The 22,029-nt window shown below is 47.7% G+C and overlaps 1 protein-coding gene across 1 annotated transcript in view; it reads left to right on the forward strand.

Annotated features, from left to right (window-relative positions):
- Positions 1 to 792: 792 nt before the first annotated feature.
- ANKFY1 (ankyrin repeat and FYVE domain containing 1) overlaps positions 793 to 22,029 on the forward strand; it is a 137,048-nt gene continuing 115,811 nt past the window's right edge. The window contains exons 1-2 of the mRNA XM_075336371.1: positions 793 to 891; positions 21,573 to 21,765. Coding sequence (XP_075192486.1) covers positions 882 to 891; positions 21,573 to 21,765 — 203 coding nt within the window. The 5' untranslated portion in view covers positions 793 to 881. The remainder of the gene's footprint in view (positions 892 to 21,572; positions 21,766 to 22,029) is intronic.

Consider the following 22,029-nt stretch of genomic DNA (forward strand, 5'->3'; position numbering starts at 1 on the left):
CACACACTGGCACTACCACACCCATCATCACCGCATACACAGGCACTACCGCCCCTATCATCACCGCACACGCAGGCACTACGGCACTCGTCATCACAGCATACACCCCGGCACTACTGCACCCATCATTATCACACATACCTCGGCACTACCGCACCCATCATTACCTCACACGCAGAATAACCTGCACAGCTTCTCCAGGCTAAAGAAGCCACAGGAAAAATGGGGCCAAGATATAGGGACTGTCCAAGAATGTAACCCTGAGAGGAGGGATGTGCTGCCACATTGCAAGGACAGGGCAACATGGCCTAGTGAAAAACATGGTGCCCTGATAGACGCCAACACGTGACTCCATGACACCATCAGGGGGTCCACAGGTGGGCGGCTGCCATCAGTGACTACACTGGTTCCAGCAGGTGTTTTTATACTGTACAATGTTACATACAGACAACAGGCAGACGCCATCACTGCGCTGTGCATGCTTCTCACTCCTAGTCACTTTCCATTCACGGTGCTGGGGAAAACCGGACTTGTTTAGCACGGACACGGTCTCTGAAAAAGATGCAGACACGTGAACAGCACCAGAGATTATACTGACTCCGGATACAACACGTATGAGCCACATGGACATCTCTGAGGCGTCCGCCGTCTCCACAGACAGCGGCCATATAATCATCCCACTCTACTATAGACGCTGTAGCACTGCCTCCTCTCCGCCGCTAGATGGCGCCGAATGGCTTCTCAAGGCGTAAACACAAAGGCAGCGAATGAGTCAATGAGTTTCCTTTCTTTCACATCCCCCGGGATCTACCTCACCCCGCCTGCCTGTGTAACTTCCCATCTACCCGCTCTTCTCGCGATATCAGCCGGGCGGATCCATCATGGCGGAAGGTAAAGAAGCGGCCCTGGGGGGACCTAAGAGGGAGCTGCAGGGCAGGGGCTGGCGGCAGATACCTCAGTGACAGGGCTGCTAAAGCTGGCGACAGTAGGCGGCGCAAGTGTGGTGTGCGCGCGCGTGTGGCGCAGGCTGGTCAGGTGACCCCTGGGCTGTGTGTGTTGGGTTGGTGTCAGTCTGCACAGGGCTTCAGTCAGTGGGCGCGGTGCTGTGTGCCCGGTACACGCTGCACACCCGGCACTGGTCACTGGGGCTGCACAGACTGCAATAGTCCATAGGAGCACACCGGTCAGCTGTATGTGACAGTCTATAGGATAACACTGGTCAGCTGTATGTGACAGTCTATAGGAATACACCGGTCAGCTGTATGTGACAGTCTATAGGAATACACCGGTCAGCTGTATGTGACAGTCCATAGGAACACACCGGTCAGCTGTATGTGACAGTCTATAGGAACACACCGGTCAGCTGTATGTGACAGTCCATAGGAACACACCGGTCAGCTGTATGTGACAGTCTATAGGAACACACCGGTCAGCTGTATGTGACAGTCTATAGGAACACACCGGTCAGCTGTATGTGACAGTCTATAGGAATACACCGGTCAGCTGTATGTGACAGTCTATAGGAATACACCGGTCAGCTGTATGTGACAGTCCATAGGAACACACCGGTCAGCTGTATGTGACAGTCTATAGGAACACACCGGTCAGCTGTATGTGACAGTCCATAGGAACACACCGGTCAGCTGTATGTGACAGTCTATAGGATAACACTGGTCAGCTGTATGTGACAGTCTATAGGATAACACTGGTCAGCTGTATGTGACAGTCCATAGGAACACACCGGTCAGCTGTATGTGACAGTCTATAGGAACACACCGGTCAGCTGTATGTGACAGTCTATAGGAACACACCGGTCAGCTGTATGTGACAGTCTATAGGAATACACCGGTCAGCTGTATGTGACAGTCTATAGAAATACACCGGTCAGCTGTATGTGACAGTCTATAGGAACACACCGGTCAGCTGTATGTGACAGTCTATAGGAACACACCGGTCAGCTGTATGTGACAGTCCATAGGAATACACCGGTCAGCTGTATGTGACAGTCTATAGGATAACACTGGTCAGCTGTATGTGACAGTCCATAGGAACACACCGGTCAGCTGTATGTGACAGTCTATAGGAACACACCGGTCAGCTGTATGTGACAGTCTATAGGAACACACCGGTCAGCTGTATGTGACAGTCTATAGGAACACACCGGTCAGCTGTATGTGACAGTCTATAGGAATACACCGGTCAGCTGTATGTGACAGTCCATAGGAACACACCGGTCAGCTGTATGTGACAGTCTATAGGAACACACCGGTCAGCTGTATGTGACAGTCCATAGGAATACACCGGTCAGCTGTATGTGACAGTCCATAGGAACACACCGGTCAGCTGTATGTGACAGTCTATAGGAGTACACCGGTCAGCTGTATGTGACAGTCTATAGGAGTACACCGGTCAGCTGTATGTGACAGTCCATAGGAACACACCGGTCAGCTGTATGTGACAGTCCATAGGAACACACCGGTCAGCTGTATGTGACAGTCTATAGGAACACACCGGTCAGCTGTATGTGACAGTCTATAGGAATACACCGGTCAGCTGTATGTGACAGTCCATAGGAACACACCGGTCAGCTGTATGTGACAGTCTATAGGAACACACCGGTCAGCTGTATGTGACAGTCCATAGGAATACACCGGTCAGCTGTATGTGACAGTCCATAGGAACACACCGGTCAGCTGTATGTGACAGTCTATAGGAACACACCGGTCAGCTGTATGTGACAGTCCATAGGAATACACCGGTCAGCTGTATGTGACAGTCTATAGGAGTACACCGGTCAGCTGTATGTGACAGTCTATAGGAGTACACCGGTCAGCTGTATGTGACAGTCTATAGGAATACACCGGTCAGCTGTATGTGACAGTCTATAGGAGTACACCGGTCAGCTGTATGTGACAGTCTATAGGAGAACACCGGTCGGCTGTATGTGACAGTCTATAGGAATACACCGGTTGGCTGTATGTGACAGTCTATAGGAATACACCGGTTGCCTGTATGTGACAGTCTATAGGAATACACCGGTCGGCTGTATGTGACAGTCCATAGGAATACACCGGTCAGCTGTATGTGACAGTCCATAGGAATACATCGGTCAGCTGTATGTGACAGTCTATAGGAATACACCAGTCAGCTGTATGTGACAGTCCATAGGAATACACCGGTTGGCTGTGGTGTCATAGCAACAGTCCGTAGGAATACACCGAACTTTGTATATGGGGTACATGGAGATATACTTGACTCGCAATATGGTGCACATGGTTCCCTTGTATTTCCGGTGCTAGCGGTCACATGACCACATGTATGCTATCTGTTCACTTGGAATCACGGGCCAACTAGATGACTTTGGCTTCTGTCAAAAAAAGTGAATTGAGGGAAATTGGATGAGATTAGTTTGCGTGTGACCACAAATGCATACGTCTGGGCTTATGTAAATGTCTGTTGCAATTTATGCCACTTTTGTCAAGTGGGGGGAGCTGGTCAGGAGTGGAGTAGAAGTACTACTTGCACTCAAATTTTGCTGCATTTCACGCCATTTTTACTGCTTGATGAGTTAGCCCCTGTCAGTTTGGCCCTGAACCCTGTAATGCCGTTCAGAGGGACTGCGAGGCTTTCATTCAGTGAATACCGTTGGCAGCTGCTGCTTATCGGTACTGTACAGCAGCGGTGCCACTGGCTTATTTTCAGTAGTAGGACAGAGCACTGCGCCGTAGCATTGATGTCAGATAGGGATAACAGTATTGTGTCTTGGACAGGAACTACGGTACTTTTGCAACCGTGAAATCTTTGAGACATGAAGTAATACTGGTGAAATAAGGGGTTTACTTGGCACCTTCCTCTGTGTGATGAGTGTTATACATGGGCAGGTCATGCCATCATTTGTGCGTGGATAATGTGTCTGTCTAGAGGAGATTTGTGTCTTTTTTTTTTTTTTTTTTTTTAACTGTGCCCACAATCCGGACTCGCTGCGTCTTGGACTGCGGGGCTGTGAGTCTCCTCCACAGGTGAACGCAGCTGTCGGTGCCCACGATCAGGGTTCGGGTCGCTGCAGTCTCTCGCTTGTATTCTCCCTACGGAGGACGCATGCGAATCCGCAGCAAACAATTGACGTGCTGCGGTCTGGAAAGCCGCTCCACAGGTCAGTGTTTGCTGTGGAAAAAACAAGCACAGTGGGCACGGGATTTCTAGAAATCCATCCACTATGCTTGTACTGTACCCCGCAGCGGTTTGGACGTAGCTGAGGTAGGTTGCGTCCAAACCGCTGCAAATACTGATTGTGGGCGCGCACACTAGGTTTTTGATCCTTGTACACTGTTTTGTCACCATTTTACTCCAATAATATGTAGTACTGATGTCACTATTAATACATGGACTGTCAGCAGGTTATTGTGATGGTGATCACAGGGTCTCACAGCTGAATGCACAGAACTTTGGACTGTAACATGTTCGTTGATTAACCATTTGTTAGTCGCTTTAACTAAATATGTCAGCAATAAGACTATAAATTCTTTACATTCACAGTTACATACAATCAGGTGTATCAACCTCTAAATATAAATCCTTAAGGTACAGGTGCATCTCAATAAAGTAGAATATCATCAAAAAGTTTATTTAATTAATTCAATACAAAATGGGAAACACATATATTAATTGTCATAACAGAGTGTTTATTTCTATTAATGCTGATGATTATGGCTTACAGCCAATGAAAACCCAAATGTCATTATCTCAGAAAATTAGAATATTATATAACACCAACTGAAAAAAGTGATTTTAACCTCAGAAATGTTGGCCTACTGAAAAATATGTACAGTAAATGTACTCAATACTTGGTCGGGTTTCCTTTTGCATGTATTACTGCATTAATATTATTATTATTGTAGCGTGGAGATCAGCCTGTGGCACTGCTGAGGTGTTATGGAAGCCCAGGTTGTTTTGATAGCAGCCTTCAGCTCATTGTAGGGTTCATTGTCTCTCGTCTTCCTCTTGACAATACCCTATAGATTCTCTATGGGGTTTAGGTCAGGCGAGTTTGCTGGCCATTCAAGCACAGTGATAGTGTGGTTATTAAACCAGGTATTGGTACTTTTGGTAGAGTGGATAGGTGCCAAGTCCTCCTGGAAAATTAAATTTTCATCTCCAAAAAGCATGTTGGCAGAGGGAAGCATGAAGTGCTCTAAAATTTCCTGGTAGACAGCTGCACTGACTTTGGTCTTAATAAAACACAGTGGACCTACACCAGCAGATGACATGGCTCCCCAAACTATCACTGAGACCCGCAACACACATCCGTTTAATTTGTACGTGTGCGGTACGTATTTGCACGTACAGGAGACACGTACACACGAAGACCCATGTTATTCAATAGTAGATGGCACACACACGTAAAATCACACGGAACGTGTGACCGTGTGGTAAGTACGTGTGTGCGCTTTTACTGCACAGTATAGACACGCCCACCGGCTGCTGTGATTGGGTGCAGTGAGACAGCTGTCACTCAGCGTGGGGGGCGTGTCTGACTGCAACCAATCACAGGCGTCTGTGGGTGGGGAAAGCAGGGAATACGAGATTGAATATGCCGGCCGCTCATTAATCAAAGTAATTGTTGCCGCGTATTCTCTGCACAGCTGTTCCTCGCCGTGCTGGTGGTCGGGGAGCGGTAAGTATGAGAGAGGGCCGCTCACTTCAGTCACTCGGGGGATTTAGGGGTCACTGGTGAATCCTTCACAGGTGACTGCTAATCAGTACGCGGCACACAGACAGAGCCGCAGCATGACAATGAAGTCGGGTGAAGTTCACCCGAGTTCATTCTCATCGCGCAACTCTGTCTGCTGTCAGCCGACATGTATCAACGACATTGTGCAACACACAAACGTACATTCCACACGGACATTCCACGTACACATACACGGGCATTTTACACACAAACACGGACATTTTACACGTACACACGGCTCGCATACGCCATCACACGGATGCCATACGTACCGGAGAAACGCCCCAAAAAAAACGGAACACGGACCCGAAAAATGGACCGTGTCATACGGACGTTTTTTTTGCGGAAGTGTGTTTTAGACCTGATTGTGGAAGCTTCCCACTAGACCTCAAGCAGCTTGGATTGTGGCCTCTCCACTCTTCCTCCAGACTCTGGGATCGCGATTTCCAAATGAAATGCCATATTTATTTTCATCTGAAAACAACACCTTGGATCACTGAGTAACAGTCCAGTTCTTTTTCTCCTTGGCCCAGGTAAGACACTTCTGGCGTAGTCTATTGGTCATGAGTGACTGGACACAAGGATTGCGACAGTTGTAGCACATGTCCTGGATACATCTGTGTGTGGTGGCTTTTGAAGCACTGACTGCAACAGCAGTTCACTCCTTGTGAATCTCCTCCAAATTTTTGAATGGTCTTTTCTTAACAATCTTATCAAGGCTGCGGTTATCCTAGTTGCTTGTGCACCTTTTTCTACAAAACTTTTTCCTTTCACTGAACTTTCCAATAATATGCTTAGATACAGCACTCTGTGAACAGCCAGTTTAATTTTAGCAATGACCTTTTGTGGCTTGACTTTTTGTGGCTTACCCTCCTTGTGGAGTGTGTCAATGACTATCTTCTGGACGTCTGTCAAGTCATCAGTCTTCCCCATAATTGTGTAGCCTACTGAACCAGTCTAAGGCACCATTTTAAACACTTAGGAAGCCTTTGCAGGTGTTTTGTGGTAATTATTCTAATTTCTGAAATAATGACTTTTGAGTTTTCATTGCCTGTAAGCCATAATCAACATTAAGGCCCGTTTCACACGTCAGTGAAAAACAGTGACGTTTTTCACTGGCGTGTAAAACACGCACATGTCCCTGTGTGTGCCGTGATTCACGGCACACGTGGGTTGTCTAAGTGCAATCCGGGCTCCGTCCTCCGTGGCCCGTGATTGCACTTAGAAAACAACTCACCTGTGCGCGCTCCCGCTGTCCACGGTGCTGATCGCTCCCGCGGTGCAGCATCCGGCCGGCGGTGACCCCCGCAACAGCTGCTTCCGGGTCGGCTGTGTCGCGCATAATGAATATGCGCGACAATGATGAGCCGGCTCAGAAGCAGCAGGGAGAACGGGCTGCAGAGGACATCGATGGACGCCGGGTGAGTAAAAATGATTTTTATTTTAAAAGCACGTTTTTTTCTGGCACGTGTTTCACGGACCACACCACTGCGTGGTCCGCGGGACATCAGTGATGCCAGAAAAAAATGGACATGTCTCCGTGCGGCAATCACGCACACGCGGGTACGCCGCACGGAGACACGTGCAGTGAAAAATCACTGACGTGTGAGCAGACCCATTCATTAGAATGGGTCTGCGTATATCAGTGATTCTGGTACGTTTAAAAAAAAAAAGCACAAACGTACCAGAATCACTGACATGTGAAAGGGGCCTAACAGAAATAAACACTTGAAAATAGGTCACTCTGTAATGACTCTATAGAATGTTTCATTTTTTGTATTGAATTACTGAAATTAACCTTTTGATGATATTCTAATTTATTGAGATGCAGTTGTATGTGCATACAACGTCTTTTCCAGACTGGTCAGAAAATGCTCGAAAGAATAATCATCTGCATTTCTATGAGTTAAAAAAGGAAAAAAAAAAACCCTTTGCTGTTGATATGTTCAGGTTTTTTAATGTCTTTTAACCGCTGCAGGTTCACACCTGTTCAGGTTTCCAAAGATGCAGAGTAGTGATGAGCAAACACTACCATGCTCAGGTGCTTGGTACTTGTAACGATCAGTCGGATGCTCGGATAGGCGCCACTCGTAGACGGAGTATAATGGAAGTCAATTTGAAATGGCGCTTTGACACATGACAGCATGTGACCGGAGCTTCTCGCGCTGCCACTGTACTGGTGTGCGCCGGAACCGGCAAACCAGCGAAAAGCCGGATGTGTGAGAGCGCCCAAACTTGAACATGTTTCCAAAAGATCTTCCGGAAAAATGATTGAGTCCCCTATTGACTTCCATCATACTTGGTACACAACTCAAGCCCATCCAAGCATCCAAAGCTTGTTATGAGACCCGAGCATAGTAGGGCTCACTCATCACTAATGCCGAGCACTTAAAAGTAGTGATATGACCATTCTTCAGGCATTACCCCTCTGTACATTAAATACAAGTCAATGGGAAATCACAAAAGGCGCCTGGTTGTCTTATAAATATTTTTGAAACCGCTCTTGTTTTTGTTGGTTGTTTTCTTGGGTTTGAGGAAAAATGATGGCTTCATTATTGTATGGAGTGAAAAAATGACAGGAGAAAAGACTTCACAGAAACTACGGGATAACCCTCTGAAGAACCTGGTGCATTATTTCTGCTGCAAATCCTGAATGTGTGCACATACCCTTAAACTGTTATCTGTCAAGCTCTTGGTTTTTTTCTGAGGGCTCAGATCTGTAACATGCTTTGCTTTTCTGCTTTCCAGACTTTTGAACTGCTAATCTGCACAATTATGCAAAAACCAGAGCCGCCAACTGTCCAGAAGCCACCTTTATACGCCCATTCAGTGCTGTGGCCTGAGTGGTGGCTGTTTGCTTGCCCATTTCCCTGATTTAACTTTTCAAATGTTACTTTAACATTTCTGTAGACAAACCATCAAAAAAAATTCAATGCAACTTTTTTGCTCTAGGAAGCTGTCAAAAAGGTAAAAGACAGAAGTACCGGTAAACAGAAATTTTGTTCTTGTGCAAAAATCATGAACCGTGTGCACAATTTCTAAGCATTTTGAGCAGAAATTACAATGAATACCAAGTAGAGATGAGCGGACCCATGGAAACTCTGTTCTGCTGGTTCAGCCGTACTTTAACATTCGGTTTTGGATCTGGACTTGACCTTCAAGGGAACCAATCACCAGGATTTTCGTATGTAACCTAAAGCTAGTGCTATTATGGCACTATCAGGCTGATTCTATACATACCTTTAGGTGTCAGATTGGATGTTTAGGTTTTGAAATTCAATACAGTAAAGTTTATAAAATCCATCTCCACAATGGATGTTAGCCTGCGTATATCACACTGCACTTGGATGACATCCGAGTGCAGTCTGATGTTTCACTTGCACCCATAGACTTGTATGGGTGTGAGTAACACGTCTCTCGCATTGCACTCGTGTGAGTCATACGCTAGTATGAGGCTATGTCCGCACGTTGCTTTTTACCTGCTTTTTTGCTGCTTTTTCAACTGCAGCGTTTAATGCCAAAATGGTTGTGTTCTGCTTTTCAAGCAAAGTCTATGGGAATTTGGGTTTCTTGTCCGCACTATGCTGTTCAAACTGCAGCCTTTTTGTTGCAGAACTTTGGTCAAAAACTTAGCTTTGCAGTGCAAAACCCAAATGGCAAAAACAATTGACATGTCAATTGTTTTTGCCATTTGGGTTTTGCACTGCAAAGCTGAGTTTTTGACCAAAGTTCTGCAACAAAAAGGCTGCAGTTTGAACAGCATAGTGCGGACAAGAAACCCAAATTCCCATAGACTTTGCTTGAAAAGCAGAACACAACCATTTTGGCATTAAACGCTGCAGTTGAAAAAGCAGCAAAAAAGCAGGTAAAAAGCAACGTGCGGACATAGCCTAACTCTACCCTAAACAGAACACTACCGGAGAAGGGAGTGCAGGGTTTTTCCATTTACTTATTATTTTTGGGTGCACACTACATCTGATCACGTTGCGATTACCCCCAGTGTGAGACGATCAAACACTGCAAGCAAGTCGCACAAGTGGTTTGCATATGTAAAGCACCCGAACTCTAACTTTGATTTTTATTTTATTTTTGTTGTTGCAAAGTCTGTATTTTGTACAAACACCGATCTCGAGTTCACTTCTTTCTAATGCCAAGTTAAAAAAAAAAGTGATTTAAAAATGACAGTGATGAAACGAGACCCTATTTATCTTAGAGGTGTTTGATTCATCAGCAAATGTTGATTTCATAGGGTTTAGTGGAACAGTAAAGGTAGCATACACCTGTTACAGCTATTTGCCGATTGATCTTCTGGCTGACCACTATTCCTTCCTACATCCCATACTTATGCAGCTCAGCTGAACATGCCTGTTTCCACAATGGGGACAGGGGAATTATCCGCCAAATACTGTGGCTTATTTTATATGGGAACAAATAATGTCTTGTTGAAATTGAATGGCCCGATCCTTATTTCTTACATCTGCTATCCAGAAGATAGTACGGACACCCACATACTCAATAAATGGTTGACTGGACACTCGACATGGTCATGCTGCTGGCCTGATCTGTGTTGCCTGATGCAAGCAGAGGCTCTTTTCCTTCTGCAGCGTTGCCGGAGTGTAGAGGAACTAAAGCTGGTCAGATCAAACTAGAGAAACGGGCTTATGTGCCCCTTGCGTAGCCTAACAGTTACTGCTGGTTTGCTATGTGCCCACGCTGCGGAAAATCCGCTCAATTTTTTCGGCAAAATGCCCCGGATTTGTCAAAAATCCGCAGTACAGCGAGTCCCCAGCCATGTCTATGGCATTTTAGAAGTGCTGTGCCCATGCTGTGTTTTTTTCCGCAGCGGAAATAATGCGGATTTCCCTGGGGAAAAATCTGCAGCATGTGACTTATTCCAGTGGATTTCTCCGCAGGGTCCCATACTTACCTGCCTTGATAGAAGACACCGGAGTCACTTCCTCCGATGCAGAGGAGCGCGGTGGAGCCAGGAGCAGAAGGTGGGCAGGGCAAGCACGAGCTCCGGTCATGTGACAGCCAGAGCTAGCTCAGGCCCACCCACCTTCTCCTGCACAGTGCAGACACGGCCGGAAAGTGAAGTGCTGCGTGATGGAGGTAAGTATGAACTCACCAATCACTCCAGCACTTGTTCTGCATTGAGGATGCACAGTACCCAAGCCATGGTACTGTATCCTCAATGCAGAATGCCCGCAGCATATCCGCAGGACATTCCGCAAATAAACCGCAGCATTAAAACGGACAAAGTTGTGCTGCGGTTTTCTGGGAGCTTCTGCGGATATATCCACAGGACACTTGCCCCGTGGGCACATAGCCTTAGGGCGGCTTTGCACGTTGCAACATCGCACGTGCGATGTCGGTGGGGTCAAATCGAAAGTGACGCACATCCGGCGTCACTTTCGACATCGTAGTGTGTAAATCCTAGATGATACGATTAACGAGCGCAAAAGTGTCGTTATCGTATCATTGTTGCAGGCTCCGACTTTTTCATAATTACGCTGCCGCGATAGGTACGATGCTGTTCCTCGTTCCTGCGTCAGCACACATCGCTGTGTGTGAAGCCGCAGGAGCGAGGAACATCTCCTTACCTGCCGCCGGCGGCTAATATGGACGGAAGAAGGTGGGCGGGAGGTTTACATCCTGCTAATCTCCGCCCCTCCGCCGCTATTGGCCGCCTGCCGTGTGACGTCGCTATGACGCCGCTCAGTGTGGATGCGGCTGTAAAATGCAGCCAAAAATGTGCAAAGAATTCACATGCTGCAGATTATTTTCTGCACCAAATCTACGAGGAAAAAATAACACTATACTTCAGAATTCTCATTGACTTTGCTGCCATAAGAATAGCCATGCAGATTTGTGACAAAACTGAATCCAAAAATCCCCATACAAAAACGCACTCTGTGCACATGGCCTTAGACTGCAGAAGTGGCTGGTAACCTAGTAAGAGACGTAAACTATAGAATAAAAAATATCCCAGTTTTTGAGAACAGACAGGATTGTTAGTAAGAGGTTGCTTGTTATTACAAGCACTTTGACATTATTCCCATTTAATAAGATGAGACAACCTCTTTAAGGATACAAGTACAAAGTTGAAAAAAAAAAGTATAATCTGTATTTTGTCGTGGATTTGCAAGGAAAACGACCATTAAAATTATATTAAAAGGGGTTATGAGATGCATGGAAATCGACAATTAGAATTAACATTTAGGGTTCGCTCACACCACTGTATGAAACGGACGAGTGCTGTCTGATTTTCTCTAGTCCCTTCCACGACAGCATAGGAGGTTGTCTCTCCACGCCCTAATTGGGACAGGAAGTTCAAGAGGTTTAAAAGGACCCTCCCACCTCCCATAGCCAGTGTCTTTCCTGTCCCCATGGGGCATGGAGAGGTTTTTTCGTTCTCCTATGCTGTGGTGGCCGGCGAACTACAGTATAAGATTTTTTTTTTTTTTTTTTTCCATCTTACTTGCAGCCGGACAGTATCGGTCGGGCCTTTTACCGCTCCTCCCTTGCTGTTCCCTCACGCTGTGGGGGACCGCTGCTCCAGCCTTCCGGAACCTCCTCTGGGGTGATGCAGGCTGTTGAGCTCCCCGGCCGGCGTCCTCCCTGAGCCACCGGTCGCTTCCTGCATGCACGCTGCTGGAGCGATCCGGAAGTGCTACCGGAGGCGGGACTTCCGGTTTAGCGAACTTCCGGTTTGGGCACTTCCGGTCGCGGAGGCAGCGTGGAGGACACGCCGACACTGATCGGCCTGCCGGGACCAGATGCAGGAGGCGGGGAAAAAAGTTAGCTGTCACTGGGGGCAGGCCCTTCTGCATAAGGGCTGCCGTGAAGACGTCAGATCATGGTAAGAGATTCGACCGTGCTCCCTGTCATGTCTTCCCCTGCAGCTGCATCTGCAGAGCCCAGTGTGCCCCCTACCACAGTAAGTACAGAGGGGGATGGTCCCTCAGGCATAGATCTCAGGCAGATATTTATGGAATTCTGGTCTGTGTTTTCTAGGAGGACAAGGCCACTAAGAAACTTGACAAAACTGACAAATCAGAAAAGTCTGAGAAGTCAGAAAAGTCAGATAAACCGGATAGACCTGACAGATATGAAAAAATCAAAAAATGTCCAGTCTGTATTAAGAAGCTCCCTACTGCCTGGGATAAAAAGCTTTGCCAACAATGTACGGACCAGATTATTAGGGCCGAACAACCGTCCCTGGTAGACGAGTTGCGGTCCATGATGAAGCAGGAGATTCAGGCCTCACTAGCCTCCCTCCCTGCTCCTGGCCCCTCTTCTCCAAAAAAGAAGAAACTCCAGTCAGCCCCGTCTGATCATGAGGACGCTGATTCCGCCTCAGAGGGCCCTGATGACGGATTTCCCTCTGGGAGGTCTGACCAGTCCTTTCTCTTTCCCTCAGAGGATTTGGGGGATCTTATTGGGGCGGTTCGGAGTACTATGGGGTTAGAGGAAGTACAGTCTCTTCCCTCTATCCAGGATGAGATGTTTGCTGGCCTAAAAACAGTCAAACAATTAGGGATTCCGGTTCATGCTAATATTCTGGATATTGTCTCTCAGGAATGGGAATTTCCTGAGAGGCGGGTACGGAGTGACCCTAGACGCCGGTTTCCGCTAGAACCTTCTGAATTACATTGGGAGGTCCCAAAAGTAGATGTACAGGTGGCTAGGGTAGCTAAACAAACGGCGCTTCCATTTGAAGATACTTCCCAACTTAAAGATCAGATGGATAGGAAGGTAGAAGGCCTAATGAAGCGATCCTGGGAGGCATCGTCTTCTTCCATTCAGGCTAATATTGCCTCCACTTGTGTATCCAGGTCCCTGCTTAGGTGGTTAGACCAGTTGGAGGCTCATATTTCCCAGGGTACCCCTAGGGAGGAGTTACTGGAATCCCTTCCCTTACTTAGGAAGGCTACCAGTTTTTTGGCAGATACCTCAGTGAAATCAGTCCGCCTGGCGGCCAGGACCTCGGTTCTATCTAACTCTGCCAGACGTGCCCTCTGGCTCAAGGCCTGGAGTGGAGACTCCACCTCCAAAATGAGGCTTTGCTCCCTTCCATTTAAAGGGGATTTGGTGTTTGGGCCTGCCCTGGATGATATTTTGGACAAGGCAACTGATCGTAAGGCCTTACCCGATCCTAGACCCACCAAGAAGCGATCCTTTCGTCCCTCGATGCCTCCAGCCTCCCAGCCTAGAGGGAAAGGGAAGGCGGGCCGGTGGAGCTATCCTAAGGGTAGAGGAAGAAACATCCTCATCCCCCCCCATCAGCAACGTCCCCAGCAGGACAAGCAGTGACTCGGCTCGGGTGGGGGGACGACTCTCGGCGTTTCTTCCCCAGTGGCGGTCCATAACCACCTGCCAATGGGTTCCGAAGATCGTCTCAGAGGGTCTCTTAATAGAATTCATCTCCCCCCCTCTTCCGGGTCTCCGAGTCACAGCTCTGGCGTCGCAGGTTTCACAGGCTCTGTTGTACACAAAGATTCTAGAGCTTATGCACTCGGGGGTCGTTTCCCCAGTCCAGAGTCAGGAAGAAGGGATAGGACACTACTCCCGCCTCTTTCTTGTCAAGAAACCATCGGGCGACGTCCGGATAATAATCAATTTAAAACGTCTCAACCGACAGGTCAGGTACCGGCGGTTCAAGATGGAGTCAATAAAATCAGCTATCCCCCTGATAGGTCTTCACCACCAGATGGCCTCTATAGACTTGAAGGATGCCTACTTCCATGTGCCTGTCCATCCGGGTCACAGGCAATACCTCAGGTTTGCGATTCTGCACGGGGAGGTAGTGCTTCATTTCCAATTCAATGTACTTCCCTTCGGGATCTCCTCGGCTCCAAGGATCTTTTCAAAGATCATGGCAGAGGTGGTCGCCTTCATAAGATTGCAGGGTATCTGTCTCGTTCCATATCTGGACGACTTTCTTCTCATGGCTCCCTCTGCTCAGATCCTCCGGAGCCATGTGGCAAAGTCTTTAGAGATCCTTCAGTCTCTGGGATGGATTCCAAATCTCAAAAAATCACAGTTAACCCCCTCCTCCACTCGGCAGTTTCTCGGAGTGCTGCTGGACTCCGACAGACAGGCATCTTTTCTCCCAGAGGGCCACAGGGTAGCTCTGTTAGCCAAAATATCAAAGCTGTGCAGGCAGGCTCGCCCGACGCTTCGAGCAGCAATGTCTGCTCTAGGTTCTATGACGTCCTGCATTCCCTCAGTCAGGTGGGCTCAGGCCCATTCTCGGTGTCTCCAGGATCATATCCTGGCGCATTGGGACAGACTCCCGTCTTCCCTAAACAGACGGTTTCGCCTCTCGGGGCCCATCTCCTCATCCCTTCTCTGGTGGCTGCGGCCCAACAACCTACAGGTGGGGGTTGCCTGGACGCATGCACCCCTGGTTACACTGACCACAGATGCCAGCCTGCGAGGATGGGGTGCAATGGTGGCAAACTCCCCATTTCAGGGGGTCTGGAGTCCTTATGTCAGCTCCCAATCCTCCAACTACCGGGAGCTCAGGGCAGTCAGGGAAGCCCTCCTTGCGGTTCAGGATCTCGTCCGGGACTCTCACGTCCTGGTATATTCAGACAATGTCACAACAGTGGCACATCTCTGCCATCAGGGCAGTACACGCTCAGGCGCCCTGAAGTCGGTGTCCTCCCGGATCTTTCCATGGGCGGAACAATCACTGCTATCCCTTTCTGCGGTCCATCTGAAGGGCTCACTAAATCTTCAGGCGGATTTCCTGAGTCGTCGGGATGTTCATCCGGGGGAATGGAGTCTGGATCAGGCGGTGTTCTGCTCTCTGGTGGCAAGGTGGGGTGCTCCAGAGGTGGACCTCTTTGCTTCGGCAGGAAATCGCAAGGTCGCAACATATTTCTCCCTGAACCCCCGGGACAAGGCGTTAGGGGTAGACGCTTTCTGCCACAATTGGTCTTTTTGCCTCGCTTACGCGTTCCCCCCTCTTCCTCTTCTCGCAAGGGCCCTGAGGAAGATCAGAGACGAGGGGGTCCTAACTATACTGGTAGCCCCGCTGTGGCCTCGGAGGAGTTGGTACAGCCTGATCATGACTCTAGGAATAGATGGCCCAGTCCTCTTAGGTTCGGACCCCAGCTTACTGTCCCAGGGTCCGATTTTCCATCCGGCTCCCCAGAAACTCAACTTGGCTGCCTGGCTTCTGAGGCCCGGGCACTGAAGGCCCAAGGGCTTTCTGACAAAGTTGTGGCTACCCTACAGAAGAACCGTAAACCAGTGACTAATAGTATTTACAACAAAATCTGGAAGAGATTTTCCTCCTGGTGTGGTTCTCGGCCTCCTGACCCACTTCGGCCTAATGTTGCGCAGATTCTAGACTTCCTCCAGAGTGGATTGGACTTAGGCCTTAGGCCTAGCACCCTGAAAGTTCAGGTATCAGCCCTCAGTGCAGTCTTTGACACGGCTCTGGCAGATCATCGTTGGATCCGTCGGTTCTTTGTGTCCGCTAGTAGACTCTGTCCACGTCAGAGGGTCCTGACGCCTCGCTGGGATCTCAATGTGGTCCTTACCGGACTATCTCAGTCACCATTTGAGCCACTGTCCTTTTGTAACATTCGTTCTCTTTCTCACAAGACTGCTTTTCTTGTGGCTATTACGTCTGCTCGCAGAGTCGGAGAACTTCAGGCTTTGTCTATTCGGGAACCTTACCTGACCGTCAGAGATGACAGCATTGTTTTTCAGCTGGACCCTTCCTTCCTTCCCAAGGTGGTTTCGGATTTTCACCGTTCTCAGTCCATCATCCTGCCTTCCTTCTGTCAGAATCCTAGGACTCCGGGTGAGGAAGTGTTTCATTCTTTGGATGTTCGTCGGACAGTGTTGCACTACCTGGAGGTTACTGCTTCTTGGTGCCTTGATTCTAACCTGTTCATCCAGCCCTTTGGCCGCAATAAGGGCAGGAAGGTGGCTAAGAGTACCGTCGCCAACTGGATTGTGCGGGCAATTAGAGATGCCTACCTCGCTCAGCATCTCTCTCCACCTACCGGATTCACGGCGCACTCCACCAGGGCTACCTCTGTCTCCTGGGCTGAACGGGCAGGGGCTTCCCCTGAGCAGATCTGCAAGGCGGCTACGTGGTCTTCCCTCCATACTTTCACGAAGCATTATCGTCTGGATTCCAGCAGGGATTTGGCTTTTGGCAGGAAAGTCCTGCAGGCTGTGGTCCCCCCCTAGGTATCAATTCTTTGGTATTCCTCCTATGCTGTCGTGGAAGGGACTAGAGAAATAAGAATTATTCTTACCGTTAGTTCGGTTTCTAGGACCTTCCACGACAGCAGGTAATTCCCTCCCCTTTTATATTCATATATTCATGGATATGTTGTGCTTCTCAATTGCAATGGGTTCTTTGTAAGACACTGGCTATGGGAGGTGGGAGGGTCCTTTTAAACCTCTTGAACTTCCTGTCCCAATTAGGGCGTGGAGAGACAACCTCCTATGCTGTCGTGGAAGGTCCTAGAAACCGAATTAACGGTAAGAATAATTCTTATTTTTTTTTTTTTTTTTTTTTTTATTAGATGGCACTCGGACCAATGTTTATTCAGTGGGGCAGTGCTGATGGTCAATTTTATGTTTTTTTTTTTTTTTTTCTTCCCAGTGTTCCCACCAACAGAATTTGCAACAATTTCACTATGGAATCGGATCAGACTCACCCATTCATGTCTATGAGTACATGGAAATCATCGGACTGCACTTGGATGACGTTCTGAGTGTAATCGGATTTCTGTGCACTGACACACTGGAGAAGATAGTGATATTTTATTCTCCATTTTCTTCTGCAGTGTGCTATGAATCTGTCATCCGATTGAACTCGGATCAGAGTTTGATCAGATTCTATCAAAGTGTACTACGCATAATCGACCAGATTCTCTCGGATGACAGAATCTATGGTTGTGACACCCTCACCTTAGAAATCTGTACTGCAGGACAATTTCATTGTACATGGATGAGCTGTATTCACCCTAAAGGCCGCTTTACACGCTGCGACATTGCTAGCCGATGCTAGCGATGTCGAGCGTGATAGCACTCGCCCCCATCATACGGCTGATATGTGGTGATCGCTGCCGTAGCAAACATTATCTCTACGGCAGCGTCACATGCACATACCTGCTCTGCGACGTCGCTGTGACCGGCGAACTGCTTCCTTTCTAAGGGGGCGGTTCGTTCCGCGTCACAGCAACGTCACTAAGCGGCCACCCAATCAAAGCGGAGGGGCGAAGATGAGCGGCCGGAACATCCCACCCACCTTCTCCCTTCCTCATTGCTGGCGGGACGCAGGTAAGGAGAGCTTCCTTGTTCCTGCGGTGTCACACGGAGCGATGTGTGCTGCCGCAGGAACGACGAACAACATCATACCTACAGCAGCAACGATATTTGGGAAGAGGGGGGCATGTCACCGATTAGCGATTTTGAACGTTTTTGCAACTATTCAAAATCGCTAATAGGTGTCACACGCAACGACATCGCTACCGCGGCTGGATGTGCGTCACAAATTACGTGACTCCAACGAGATCGCTTTAGCGATCTCGTAGTGTGTAAAGTCACCTTTAGGCTGGAAATTGAACATACTCCATTAACGCATAATGTAAAAAATTTGCCAAGTATTGTAGGCATGTTATGGGTTTCCAAACCTGAAGCGCGCTTTATCTGTTACCGAAATGGTGATTTATTTATTTTTTTAATCTCCTGATGAAATCTGCTTATTACATGGATGATATTGTGGATTTTGGTGCAGTGTAATTTCAGCCTCGATTACATGTATTTTTGGTTTCTATGATGTCGGTGTTTAAAATTCATAACACACGGACCAATGCAACTGAATGGGTAAGTGCAGGTGAGCGTTTTCCACATGGACGGAGTTTTCGTGTATTAAAAAAAAAAAATAAGAATAAAAGTTTCATGTGACAATCTTTTTACTTTTTTGGAAGAAAATGGCTTTCAGAACTCCAATGGGTTCATCCATGCGTCATATAGTTTTAGGCCGGGGCCACACGGGGGTCTAATGTGATCCTCGCATGATACTCTGCTCACACTTGCAGCACAGCGGGAGCAGAGTGTCACTGCGACTGAGGTCCAATCATGAGATCGGACCTCAGCTGCGGGTGGCGGGCTGGCTCTGAGGAGGGGAAGGCCAGTGCTGAGGAGGGGAGGGAGGGGTTTATCTCCCGCTCTCCTCAGTTGCAGGCTATTGCCATTCTCGCCCTGCACTCGTGGTACACCCGTGTACTGCAAGTGCTTTGTGATTTTATTTTTTTTTTTTTTCTCGCCCCATACACTTGAACGCATTACAGTTGCAGCATGCTGCGATTGTTTTCTCGGTCCTATTACGGCTGAGAAAATGATCGCTCATGGGTGCTGGCACACAAGCTAATATTGGTCCGAGTGTAATGCGATGTTTTATAGCATTCCACTCGCTCCGATTTTCATGCCATGTGGCTTAGGCCTTAATGGATCTATTGCAAAAATTGCATAGGAAACTGAATTGGACCGTGTGTGCGTGTGCTATCTTTGCCATTTAGCTGCCTGTTCATATGGGCCTTTACATCGTTTGCACACGTACCCTATAGGGTCTCTAGAAGACATCTATTCCTTGTCGGGTGTCTCGTGATGCATGAGTCACCTGCTTCTCTGATCACTTCTGCACAGGGAATTTGATGGTACGATCAGCTCATTAAGACAGCACAGCGCTAACTGATAATTGCTGGCTTCCTTTGCAATGAAATATAATACTGGTTACTGGCATGATGCAATGAAGGTAATGATCTCTGCGAGGAGCAGTCTTTCCTTAGAAGCATGTTTGAGTTATTCGTAAGGATGAGAATGTGTGATCACGTGGAGGGAATGAAACATGTCAGCTCCACTGTGGTTTCAGCCGTTGGCTTCTCTTTACTTTCCGCTATACTTGATAATTGAGCAGTAATTTTGATGAATTGTGATTATGTAGCTTCGCATTTCTGAATGATGATGTTGTATTCCTTTTACTGCTTCCCCAAGGGGATCATTGCATTTTCTGGCAAATTTGTCCTTGGCAGATTATTATAAATGATGTTTATGGTCTGAATCATTCATCCTTTTAAGTACACAGTACGATTTGTATGAGCCGAGATGACCACTTATAATACACTAAATATGAAGCTATTACTTTGTAAGCTTTTTATTTCAGATTGTCTCTCCTTAGAATTATATACTTATATAGAGTCTTTTAGACCTGCCAGGTCCCTCCAATGTCAGTTTAAAGGGAACCTGTCAGAGAATTACCAAAGAAAACCTCTCCCCACTCCAATTGATTGACAGGTCTCTCGCTCTGTACACATGGGATGGACCTGTCAAACTGGGGTGGTGAGAAGCCAGATGGGGACCACAGCGGACTAGTCAGTTTTCTCCCTGTACTCACCAGCCGGCTTTTTATACTATGATGGTCTCTCTAAATTCCGGAGTTTCCTAGATGTCATACTTGTTTGCACTTGCGCAGCCAGGCTCTGATTCTTGCTGCCCGTGGGTTGGACCACATGAATCTAGTTACAGGTTTTCTTTAAACTGCCATCGATCTGACGTGGCAGGGGCGTGTTTATACAATGTTTTGCCTTATCAGAAGACAGTGTAACAGTATACCATTAGTGATGAGCGAGCAGTACCGTACTCGTCAACAACAGTTAGATGCTCGGATGGACGCAACTCAAATACCCGAGTAGTCAATGGAGAACGCGAGCATTTGTAGGGAAAATCTTCCAGGAAAATGCCCTAGTCCCCTACTGACTTTCATTATACTCGGGTACTCAAGTCACACTCATCCAAGCATCCAACTCCTCTTAGGCTAATTTCACACATCAGTTTTTGGCATCAGGCACAATAAAAGCGTGTGCCTGATTCAACAGATCCGGCGCAGAATATGCAAAAACTGATGTGCCTGATCCTTTTTTTGACGGTTCCAATATACCTGATCCGTCAGAAAACTGATCCGGCGCATCCGTTTTTGCATCCTTTTCGTCCGTTTTTTTTGCTGGATCCTTTTTTTTTCAATACATTGGAGCATGCTCCGTTTACAAAAACGGATCCGGCGGCCGCATCCGTTTTTTTACCGCATTACGCCGGATCCGGTGTCCAAAGGCTTCCATTGTAAAACACGCCGTAGCGCGCCGGATCGTTTTTTTTTTTTTTTGCCGGGCAAAAAAACGTTACAAGATACGTTCCCTCCAGCTGCCGCTTTAGGCAATTATGACGGATCCGGCAAAAGCCGGATGCAACGCAAGGCCATCAGGCACAATACGGCGCTAATACAAATCAATGGGGATAAAACGGATCCGGCGCCGGATCCGTTTTACCCGGATTGTCCCTGGTGGAAAAAAAACTGATGTGTGAAATTAGCCTTAGGCTGCGTGCACATCAGCCGTATTCTGCCGCAATGCCGGATCCGTCAGAAATGCCGTACAGTTCAATACAGTGGAATTGCGGCGAGATAAGGTCACATGTGTCTGCGGCCGCATGTGACCGCATCTGATCTTATGTCGCCGCGATTCCACTGTATTGAACTGTACGGCATTTCTGACGGATCCGGCATTGCAGCAGAATACGGCTGATGTGAAGCCCGCCTTAACGAGTACAGAGCACTGGAGCATGGTAGTGCTAATCATCACTATATATCATATATAAATCTAAGGGTAGGCAACCAGGACAGCGTGACTCTAAAGGCAGGTTCCCTTTACTGGAATCTCTCTTTAGATAATTTGCAAGGTTTTGACCAGTGGAGCAAATCTTTATAAACAGCAAAATGTACAAATTATTTTTTTTTATTTATTTAAAGAGGAAGTGGGCAAATTGCAGAAGCATTTGGCTCTTCTACGCCAGGAGTATGTTAAATTGCAGAAGAAACTGGCAGAAACAGAGAAGAAATGCACCCTTCTAGCAGCCCAGACAAACAAGGAGGCCTCCGACGACTCCTTCATCAGCCGCCTCCTGGCTATTGTTGCAGAGCTGTACCGACAGGAGCAATACAGGTCAGATGGGAATAGTTTTTAATTTATATATTGCAGTATGAGTTGAGTGTTTTCATTGCCATTTCAGTTCTTTGAATGCTTAGCTATAATTATTTTTATCTATACCCACGTTTGGCTGCAGCGGTTCTATCCTCCAATCAGTGGGCTGAGCGATCATGGTAAGAAAGACTGCATGATACTGCTCGGCCCAGGGATTGGATGAGGTGGACACATGCTGTGCACATGACGTGACCAGTGGGAATGCAGTTGAGAGCAGCTGTAGCA

Source organism: Anomaloglossus baeobatrachus, chromosome 2, assembly GCF_048569485.1.
Source record: "Anomaloglossus baeobatrachus isolate aAnoBae1 chromosome 2, aAnoBae1.hap1, whole genome shotgun sequence".
Taxonomy (NCBI): Eukaryota; Metazoa; Chordata; class Amphibia; order Anura; family Aromobatidae; genus Anomaloglossus; species Anomaloglossus baeobatrachus.